Source organism: Epinephelus moara, chromosome 7 (genome assembly GCF_006386435.1).
Source record: "Epinephelus moara isolate mb chromosome 7, YSFRI_EMoa_1.0, whole genome shotgun sequence".
In the NCBI taxonomy this organism is placed as follows: Eukaryota; Metazoa; Chordata; class Actinopteri; order Perciformes; family Serranidae; genus Epinephelus; species Epinephelus moara.
Window position 1 is genome coordinate 3,611,065 of NC_065512.1, and position 11,168 is coordinate 3,622,232.

At 44.2% G+C, this 11,168-nt stretch overlaps 1 protein-coding gene across 3 annotated transcripts in view; it reads right to left on the bottom strand.

Annotated features, from left to right (window-relative positions):
* dgkh (diacylglycerol kinase, eta) overlaps positions 1 to 11,168 on the bottom strand; it is an 87,041-nt gene that overhangs the window by 14,355 nt on the left and 61,518 nt on the right. For all 3 annotated transcript variants that reach the window (XM_050048675.1, XM_050048674.1, XM_050048676.1), the window contains 7 exons: positions 10,061 to 10,160; positions 9,625 to 9,928; positions 7,723 to 7,854; positions 1,731 to 1,865; positions 1,515 to 1,632; positions 1,215 to 1,325; positions 945 to 1,041 (listed from right to left, as the gene is read on the bottom strand). In XM_050048675.1, coding sequence (XP_049904632.1) covers positions 945 to 1,041; positions 1,215 to 1,325; positions 1,515 to 1,632; positions 1,731 to 1,865; positions 7,723 to 7,854; positions 9,625 to 9,928; positions 10,061 to 10,160 — 997 coding nt within the window. The remainder of the gene's footprint in view (positions 1 to 944; positions 1,042 to 1,214; positions 1,326 to 1,514; positions 1,633 to 1,730; positions 1,866 to 7,722; positions 7,855 to 9,624; positions 9,929 to 10,060; positions 10,161 to 11,168) is intronic.

An 11,168-nucleotide genomic window follows, 5' to 3' on the forward strand; every position in this document is an offset into this window, starting at 1 on the left:
TTACGTTTTAACAGGTCTGACGCTACTATGCACCCCGGCTGTATCTAGGCTAACGGCTAACATGCTAACTATTATTTTTATGTCACTAGTCACTTGAAACAAATTTAGGACGATAGGAGACAGGTTGAAATAAACCGAAATTTCTCTTTAAACTATATAAAAAAAAATCCATTTACAAACTCTAACACAACTCCTGCAGTAAAGTACAAGTTTCATTTATCCAGTCGTATGCTCAGCACTTTCCAAAAACACGCATTTTGACTAAAACCGTAATACTACTAATCCTAATACTTGGGGTGGCTGTGACTCAGAGGTAGAGAGGGTCTTCCACTAATCTGAAGATTGGCAGTTCGATCCCCGGCTCTTCCAGTCCGCATGTCGTATCCTTGGGCAAGAAACTGAACCCCAAATTGCCCGTGATGGTTGTTCCAGCGGTGTGGGAGGGCGTGTGAATGGTTACTGAAAAACAGGGGGCACCTAGTATGGTAACCTCAGTCACAGATGAAGACACCATCCACCGGGCTCTAAGTGTTTTTTCTTTATGATTTTCAAACTGAAGTGTAGCTGGCGTAATAGAAACGCTTTCTCTCCTGAATCGTCCAAATCAGCCTCTGAATACATTTGAGGTGAGAAATAAGCTGTGCAGTTGCAGAATCATGCCTCACTTTACATGTGCACCACGTCAACTGAACAGCACTTCAGGAGATATAAGAGGGCTGAGGGGTGCTGAGTTGCATCCTCGTCTAAATCACTCCCCGCTGTTTGCTGCTGAGTGCAGCCTCCAGCTGAGTGTCGACAGATTTACTGTAGATGTTTTTCAGACTCAAGTCTCACAGTAGACACATTCTGGCTTTGCACACAGGGCATGACTTTTAGTCTTTTCATCCTAATACTTCATCCACAAATGATCATTTTAGGGTGTTCTCTGTTCCTCCCTGTCTCACCTCCAGCTGGACCTTCTGCTCCAGGTTCTTGTAGGTTCTCTGCAGGAGCTCCTTTGTGCCCAAAACACCGTACCACATCATGTTCTTGGTACGACTCCTGTGCAGGAGGGAGCAGAGGGTGAGATTAACAGTGTAGTGAGAGGGCTGTGAATTCACTGGAAAGACCATACTACCTTAAAGATGGTTGTTTGACAGAGGACAGATAGATGGAGGGAGTGAATATCTGTTGATGTCTGAGAGACGCCTGAAGGTAACAGAAATACATCTCACCTGCATTTCTCTGGATGCTCCTCCCGCTTGTTGTTGAACTCCAGGGAGATCTTGGCGTCCAGGCCGATGCCGAAGTAGTTGTTCATCACACACTTCTCCATGTAGCCCTCTCTGGGTGGAAGAAACGGCCACATAAGCAGACAAACAGTCAGACAGCTGAAGCTCACACACACTAATATATCAAGGACAAACTGAATGAGAGATCAAGGGAGATAGATTTACACATGGATGGACAGAAAGAACAGAAAGAGAAAGACAGAGTTTCAAACACAAAGACAGGACGAGACACGCGGCTCTTACAGCGAGTCGAGGTCGGGGTCGATGAAAGGCGTGGCACCAAAGGGGTCGATGTTAGCCAGCAGCATCTTGCTAATGATGGAGCTGCCAGCGATGGAGGCAGCCAGTCCTGCCCGCAAGCCTACACACACACACACACACACACATCCGTCACATGAGGCTGAGCTGAAACGCCCAGTGATCCTGTCCTTGTGTTTTCACTACGCTGTGTGTGTTTACCGGGGCAGATGATGCGTGTGTTGAGTACTGGGAGGTTCTCCTTGCTGGTGGTGAAGGGGGTGATGGTGAAGGAGCCGTAGGACTGGGTGCTGCGGCTCACCCTCCTCTCCGTGGGAGAACAGGGACTCTTAGCAGCTGGAGACACAGACAGAGAAACTCACGTCATGTCTCTTCTCACCTCAGCATTTTAGTTCCTTGTTCCTCAGGACAAACACAGCAGAGGAGACACAGTGACATCACTTATTAATATGATACCACTGTCTCATCCCACCAGGGGGCGTAACAACACTCATCCCAGCTGCTGTGAGACGATAAAGCTGTGATACGGGAGGAGAACAAACATCTTTGAAAAGCAAAATCCATCCTCGGCAATAATTTAAATTAATCCTAAAACACTGGAACACTGAAGCAGCTCAACACTGTACATATTGAACATACTGTATGTTACTATGTAACTAGAAAATTTCACAATAAATTCCTACTGTGTGTCTGATAACTCCCAGTGCTAATTAAGTATTAATAGCAGGAGCTGAATCATTGAGGTACACAGGCCACATTTAAGTCCCGCCCCCACTGGACTGGAAACAACACATCACTCTCCATTGACTTCATTATATTATGTTAAAGGGAAAGTTCCGTTTTTTTTATTTCTGGCATTAAATACGGTTGTTTACTCACCCAGGTAAGTTTGGTGTCATTTGGAGTCCGTCGGAAGATATTTAGATCCGCGAGAGCCGCGTACATCCACATAGTGGGAATGATCGGGGCACCGACAATGAGGCTCTAAATAACACATTATCTGCCGCGAAACTCGTTCATTTCACCAATATGTTTTTATGAATCACTAGAGTTGCTTGTCATCATCATCCGGGTCATTTATACTGACCTACTAACCTCTGACCTGGATGATGTCATCCAGGTGCGCGCGCCGCCGCACACCCGCAGCACGGCTCTGTTTACAACTGGAATTTGCTACTGTTAGTTTTTTGAAACATGGCTGAATATTTGTCAGATTTTGAGGTTGTGGACGACGACTTTGAATATGATGGACGTCCTTACCGTTTTGAGCCAGAGTATACGGATGAGGAGCTCTTTGAAAGGAGGATGCGGAGGCAGAGAGAGGAACAGCTGGCCAGAGAACAACAAACCGCTGCACGTCCGAGAATAGATGCTAACTGGTGGTGTTCTTGTGGACAATGTTCCACTATGCCAACAGAGGAGGAATGCCTTTGTTGCTCCGAGTGGGATTTGAGGCCAGGAGATACACGTCTGGATGTCTCCAGAAATGACTGTCTCACAACTACAGAGGATTTCACTTCTATGATCAACCGGGCTGTTGTAGAGACTTTTTTTCGTGTCCCGAAAGTAAACTGGAAGACCCAGCCAAAGCCTGCAGGACCGAACGGGCAACTTTCGATTGAGTAAGTAGCCTACACACATGCATAAATTGTTTATTTTCCTTGAATTTGTTTGCTTGATAAGTAAATAACTATGAGAATTTACATTTCTTTAGTTTCTTCTCATCGCTTGTGTAGAACGGCCCGCACACTGCACAAAAAGCAGAGGCACTTCTTATGCAAAACGTGAATTTATTATTACATAGTGCTCAGTGACAAAAAGTGAGAAACAGAAAGGTGAACGTTTCGGTGGTAAAGAGGATTGTCTTTACGAATTGCCTCTGATTTTTTTTTTTTTGCAGAGGTTAGTAGGTCAGTATAAATGACCCGGATGATGATGACAAGCAACTCTAGCGATTCATAAAAACATATTGGTGAAATGAACGAGTTTCGCGGCAGATAATGTGTTATTTAGAGCCTCACTGTCGGTGCCCCGATCATTCCCACTATATGGATGTACGCGGCTCTCACGGATCTAAATATCTTCCAAAGGACTCCAAATGACACCAAACTTATCTGGGTGAGTAAACAACCGTATTTAATGCCAGAAATAAGGTCCAGGTTGTTAAAAACAGAACTTCCCCTTTAAGGTGCCTCCTTGTCATTTGTGTCTTCTAGCAAACAACACAAAAATACCTATAAGCTGTTTTGCCGTGGGATGCACTACCAACATGGTAAAGAATCCATAACTTTTTACAAACTGCCGAACTAAAAAACTGACCTTTCAAGCAATAACGTGAGGAAAAGTGTGTGATCCTGACACCAGCATTTTGCTAATTTTGGCCAGAGAAACTGTAGAGGTTGAAGGTAACCAAGCTATGTACGGCCGGGTGATTGGATCAAATAGTTCGATCAAATACATACTAAAGTACAGTATGTCACCACTGGCCATTCAGTGGGAACATTTCTCCGAGATAAGCGAGGTAAGGAGAGGAGACACTGAGACAGACTGACAGTGCTAAATTTGTCAGTGTAACTTTTTTGGTAGACTTGAGGAGCTAAAATAATTGACATGCTGATATTTAATATTTTGAGCGAGCTGCAGCCATTTTGTTTTTATCTCAGCCCTTAGGTGCATATTGTGGCGCTGTAAGTTTCTCTCCAGTGGGCATGGTTTTGACTCTGTCCAAATATGTGCTGCCTACTACAGGTCCTGCATATTGCATGTAATACAAACTGCAGGTACTTCAGGTACTGCATACTGTGTGTGTGTATAATACAGACCTGAGAGGAGCTGTAAAAAACATCTGTATTTCACATTCATAGGCCAAAGAGAGGCAACACTAGCAGCAGCAGCAGTAACAGTAGAAGGAAAATATTTTCGCACATGCGTAGGAAATGCTGCACAAAGAGTAGCAGCCCAACAAAAAGCTGAGGAAGATGAAAAATCAGAAATAAATGCATCTAATAATAGTCAATGTGTCAGATCAGGTACATCGGTTGGATGAATCTCTGCAAGACAGGGCAACAGGAGTATTTTGACATGTAATTGTACAGTTTTTGTTGTTTTAAGTCAGATTATTTGTGAAGATGATGCTTTTGCTCTGAAGAATTTGGGAGTTTTATTGTTGAAGCTGGACTGTCAGCCACTAAAGGAAGGAAAAAAATACTTACAAGGAAGATCATACATACATATATGTGCAATAATATACACACACAAAGTACAGTATGTACAATATCAGAGTCATATGCAGGTTAAAGTAGAAAAGAAACCTAAATCATGAGTTCAGATCTATTCTGGTTGGCTGTTGACAGGTTTGTAAAAATATGTGTTGAGAGATGTGCGTGCTGTGTGAGGTGGTGTCACAGCCTCTGAGCAAGTGTAGCTTCACGTTGCCTCTCTTCTCTGTAGCTTTCAGCTGTTGTGCATTTTTCCATGTGAATGCACGATGACAGCCTCTGAACATTGCGTGTTTGCCACATAGCAACATTGCTCATGATGACACCACGTGAACCCTCTATGGGGCAACAAATGCATGCACGACTGGCAGACTGCGAGGCGAGATGCATTCAGAAATCCCTTCTGTTCACATCCTCTATTTGCTCCCTGTGTGTTTTGATTTGTGTCCAGGTCAGGGAGGAGTAAGGAGGCAATAAGAGGAAACAAGGAGAGGATACAGTGCAGAGGGTTTGACTGATACCTCCTCGTCTTCCAGTGGCTGGAAAATGTGTGGAAGGAAGGAAGCAGCCCCATGATAAACAGGAAGAACTTCTGCCCCTAAGACAATAACACATCCTGTGGCCGTCGCACACACACTCACACACACAGAGGCACAATAGACTGATGCATGTGCATCCACACACACAGCATTACATCGCACTACACATATTCCCATACATCTGAACAGGCACACAGCTTCTATAGCTGCCCCGTCGCCACAGCCTCGACAGGTACAATCATTTATTATTAAAGACGTTCTCTGTGCCGCAGACTGAAGATGGAGAGATAAACAGTTTCGTCTGGAGCAAGAGGTGGAATATCACAGGAGAGCAGGGTTTCTCCGTGCACTTTTAGCACTAATCCTTGAGTTTATTTATGACAGGAAACATGATTTGCGTCAGCAGCACTTTTTTTCCATTAGCTATGTGTCTGGTTCTGTGACGTGCCACAAGGTGGCGACATTTCAATCTTGTGCAATCTCCGAGAGCATCTACTCACTTCACAATGTGGAATAATGTTGTAGTCTTAACATTATTCCATTTACTGTTAAGAGGAGAGCAATATTGGCTTTTAAAACTTCACAACCTAAGTAATGTTTCCCTCTCTCAGCAGAGAAAAGACAATGTGTGGTCCAATATTATGCTCACTTTCAGATTCATACTTGTATTTGGGATTTCGACTAGAACATGTCTACATGCTTTAATGATCAAACTAGAATTACCACCTCATGGTTGTATGTCTCCGCGAACCGGTCAAGTTGTGCTTCACAGTTTAAATCAATGTCTGTGAAAACACGGATGCTTCACACACGTCTTGCCCCCAGCAGCACAGAAGATCTATACAATCAGCACAGCTTTAAGATTAGAGTCACCAATTCAGCATCTGTCCAAATGTCTCTCCCTCTGGTCCTGAGATATGACTAATGGCCAACAAAGTCTTTTATGGACAACATTATGATGTCACAGTGAAGTTGACCTTTGACCAAAAAATTCCAATCAGTTTATTGTTCAGGCCAAGTGGACATTTGTGCCAAATTTGAAGAAATTCCCTCAAGGCGCTCTTGAAATAGTGCAATCACAAGAATGGAACATACGTATGTGTGTACCCACAACCCAAAAAACACATAATGCCTTCAGTCGTGGCTATCACTGGTGTAAAGGCATAAAAAACAGGTAGAATTGCTGCACCCAGGTCTTATAATGGTCAGGAAAAACCCTGCTATTCATTCTGGCATTAAATTGGCTAAAATATTGGTGACATTCTTAAGTAAACAAACCTGCATGTAAACACGACTGACAATATCATGTCCAAATGATGGGTCAAACAATACAAGTATCATGACAGGCCTAACCCCATGTCAGATGTAATGGCAGCCAAAAAGAATCACTGAATGTGGGGTTTGAAATCTCCTTTCAAAGACACAGCGCACTACAGATAGCTGCAGAATAAAATGCAGTGTCCCGACAGACAAACCTCTCAAATGTCTCTCCTTCTGTTCCTGAGATATGACGTTGAATAATGGCCATAAAAGTGTTTTTGCAGAACATTATGATGTCACAGTGAAGTTGACCTTTGACATATTTGATATAAAATGTCATCACTTCATCACGATCAAGAGAATGAGATGGATGAGGTCACAGTGACCTTTGACCACCAAAATATAATCCCTTCATCCTTGAGTCAAAGTGGACGTTTGTGCCAAATTTTAAGGGATTCCCCTCTGGGTGATATTTCATTCATGAGAACAGGACGTATGGATAAACATTGTGGCTTTGGAGGCGTAAAAACATATTGTAATATACCTGTTTTCACCGTTTGTTAATAAAGCTGCATTTTAGCACCTGTCACTTTAAGGCCCCCGTCTGAAAAAGCTCAGTCTGCACTGAGTGGTCAGCGCTTTATAGGTCCACATCTGCACTCTCTGCATCTTTGCACGGTCATTGCAGCCGTGGGAACGACTGTAACAGCACCATAGCGCCAGTATCTATCTTTATATAGCATAGCTGCGAAGTCCTGATGGCTCGTTTAAATGCAGTTATTGAATAGAGACTGTGTGCACTTGATACTTTCAGTGTGTTTACAGCAGATATACTGTACCTGGGACATGGACATCTTGTTTTTAAAATATCGGACTTTTACCACATCTGCTAGGTGAGGTTGTTATCTCCTCTATTCAAAGTAAACCTCAACTATTAATCAAACAAAATGTCTTCTAATGTCTGAGAACACTGCCAGCTGGCAGAGACTTGGAAATCAAACAGGGAGTGCTGGACAGGTTTAGCATTCTGGAAAAGGTCCAGGATGGAAGTGCACCAGGGCCAAGCAGGTAAAAGGTTTACAAGCAGGTCAGAGATTTGGAACGGGACCAGGCCACACAGGTCAGAGATTTCTAACAGGGCTGAAGCAGCAGCACCAGGAGCAGTGGTTCACTCACATGTCACTGCTTCCAGCTCCTTGGTGTCTTCATCCTTCTCACTGTCTCTGTTCTCCTCCTCGCTGTCCTTCCTGAACTCCAGGGGAGACGGCAGCTCGGTGTCATCCGTATGGGCGTTCTGCTCGTCCACCACTAGACAGAGCAAACACAGAGGAGATAAAGACGACACAGTATGAACTACAGACCATAATGCATATACAGTTTATCCTTTTACAAGCTTCTCTTTCTGTGTTACATGTCATAATCATGCTGGTTCTAAGGGTACTATACTGAGAGTGTTTGGTGGAAACGCAGCTTTGGTGTTGATGTCAGGAGGATGTTTCTGCCTCCACCTGGTGAGTTCAAGTGCCTCACAGTGAGAGTCGATATTACACTAAAATCTAAATGAAAACCCTTTTAACATAAAATAATGAAAACTTGACAGTGTGTGCTAACTTTGCATGAGAATCATGTACATGTTTGTATGAACATGTAACACTAGCATGCTCAAATACTGCAACGTCCAGGGGCCGTATTCACAAAGCTTCCTCGTACACAGAGTTGCTCCTGGTGATGAAACTCTAAGAAAATTCTTACAATTGTGACGTTTTCTTAGAATTTCCCTTTAAAGTTAAGACTAGGTCTTTGTAATGATAAAAGTAATTTACCAAGTGTCTGGGGTGAAAAACTGTACGGAGCAGGGAGGAGGACTTTTAAGAGTTTCTTAATCAGAGGAGAAAATGGTGGAAACACAAAAAGGTTGGAGAAATATTCTCTGAACGCTGCATGACAGTGAGGAAATTAAATGCTACAAATTAGATCTCACCTAATGCACACTAATAATAACAACACTTTCACAGTCAGCAGTTCATTTCATTTCCACTGGGTGTCCACACCTTGAAATGGAATGAAATGAAATGAATGGTCGGGGGGAGGTCCTTCCTCAGGTGGAGGAGTTTAAGTATCTTGGGATCTTGTTCATGAGTGAGGGTAGGATGGAGCGGGAGACTGACAGGCGGTTGGGGCAGCGTCAGCAGCGATGCAGGCGCTTAACCGGTCCGTTGTGGTGAAGAGGGAGCTTAGCCAGAAAGCGAAGCTCTCAATTTACCGGTCGATCTACGTTCCAATCCTCACCTATGGTCATGAGCTCTGGGTAGTGACCGAAAGAACGAGATCGCGAGTACAAGCGGCAGAAATGAGTTTCCTCCGCAGGGTGGCTGGGCTCAGCCTTAGAGATAGGGTGAGGAGCTCGGACATCCGGGAGGGACTCAGAGTAGAGCCGCTGCTCCTCCACATCGAGAGGAGCCAGTTGAGGTGGTTCGGGCATCTGGTAAGGATGCCTCCTGGACGCCTCCCTTGGGAGATGTTTCGGGCATGTCCAACCGGGAGGAGACCTCGGGGCCGCCCCAGGACACGCTGGAGGGACTACATCACCCGGCTGGCCTAGGAACACCTCGGGGTTCCTCGGAAGAGCTGATAGAAGTGGCTGGGGAGAGGACTGTCTGGGCTTCTTTGCTGAGGCTGCTGCCCCCGCGACCCGGACCCGGATAAGCGGAAGACAACGAGTACGAGTATGAGTTAATGAAAACATGTCAGCCATTCTGTTCACATCAGTCACTGTCTTTGGTAGGTTATGGAGAGACTTTGTGAAAATCATTTTACCCTCTACTGTCTATGTCAAGAAGACAAAAGTATCTCCACTGCCTTTGCCTAATTCCACTCGCAAGATGCAAACCTCTACTGACCTAACAAAGGAAATCGTTATAATACATGAACAGGGGCAACATTGATTTCTGCCTTTTCTTTCACAAAAACCTGCTCCTCATGCATTTCTAAGAACACTACTTCCAAACATTTGCCAGCCTGACGTGATGGTTGGGTAAACTGTGTTCAGGTGTGTGTGTGTGTGTGTGTGTGTGTTACCTCTCTCAGCCTGTTCTATGATCTGTCGCACTGCTTTCTTCAGACTGTTGGCCCGCAGCATCAGCTGCTCCCTGCTCTTAAACAGCTGGTGTGGAGCACCTCCTCCTCCTTTCTCCGTCTCCTCCTCCTCCAGCTTCTCCTTCAGCTCCGTCAGGCTCTCCTCGCTGGCCTCCTCCTCCTCTTCCTCCTCCTCCTGCTCCTCCTCCACGATGGGAGGGGTGGAGTGGGGGAGCGACGGTAGAGCCGGGCACTCTGCGTTGAGGGTCTGGAGGAGGGAGTCCAGTTTCTCATTCAGGATGGCACACTGGAGGGCACAGAGGAGAGGAGGCACACAGAGGCTAGACAGAGTGCTGTGGCAGCAGTCAGACAGAAATCTAATATAAAGGGAGTGGCCTTTCAGCACAGCAGGCCGGTGATGGATGTTTCTGAGGCTTACTTTGAGAGACATAGTGTCGCACTCCTCGGCGTTCTCTGTGCTTTTCTCGTAGGCTTTCCCAACTTTGGCAACAAAATCTTTCACTGTTTCACACAGGATCCTAAAAAACACAAGAAAACATCAGTGTTGGTGGAATAGTGTGTGACAAAGAAAATATTCTCCTTCTGTGCTGCCCTTTCTCATTTCTAATGCTGCTATGTAATTATTTACCTTAGGGTCTGTTCATTATTTTCAGGGGGAGGAGGGGGAGGGTTGCTTCGTATTTTTTTTATCAATATTCTTTTATTTTATTTATTTTTTTGTTTTAATTATTTGATTTATTTTAATAATATTTTTCCTTGAGCCTCACTGAACAACAGGGGGAAAATGCATCAACCTATAACCATATTTTTGAGTTATCACCAAAACAGCAGCTAGTTTCTTCCACAAAATGCAATTCTTCTTTAGACAGCACACAAGACAAACAAAATTCAATCAGCCAGAACAATATGAACAACATGGCAGCCGCTATTAGATTTTAAAAACTTAACCTTCAATAAACTGAAGCTAAAAGTTAAAAAAGAAATCTTGGAGTTGAAAGACACCTTTGTTTTTAACTACTGTCAATGTATTGTCTTAAGGTTTATTTTTTGTGACATATTAAATGACACATGTAGAATAAAGTGATTCTGATAAAACATCACTACTTTAAGCTGAGATTTAATTATATTTCCTGATGGAAATGTTCGTCGCACATGATGTTGTCATGTCCAAGAAACGTTGTTAAGTTATTTTAATCAGTTTGTCTCGTGTCTATGTTGTCTCGTGATTTCCTGTTTTATTTTGAAAGTTAACTCTCCTCTCGTTTCAGGCAACTTGCTCCTTCCCCTGTGTGTTTTCCCGCTGGTCTGATTGGCCCAATTCCAATCCGATCCCTTACAGACTCACTGACTTAGAGGCGCGTTCATGTGAAGTGCGTGAGTGTGTGAGGGCTGTCCCATTGTCAAATCGTCAAGTCAGTGAGTCAGTGAGTGAGCCCTTTATGCCCCCTTACTGTAGGTCAGCATCGATGCGGACTTACGGTAAGGAAATTACCCACAGTTCATAGCGTTGTGACGTCAAATACAGG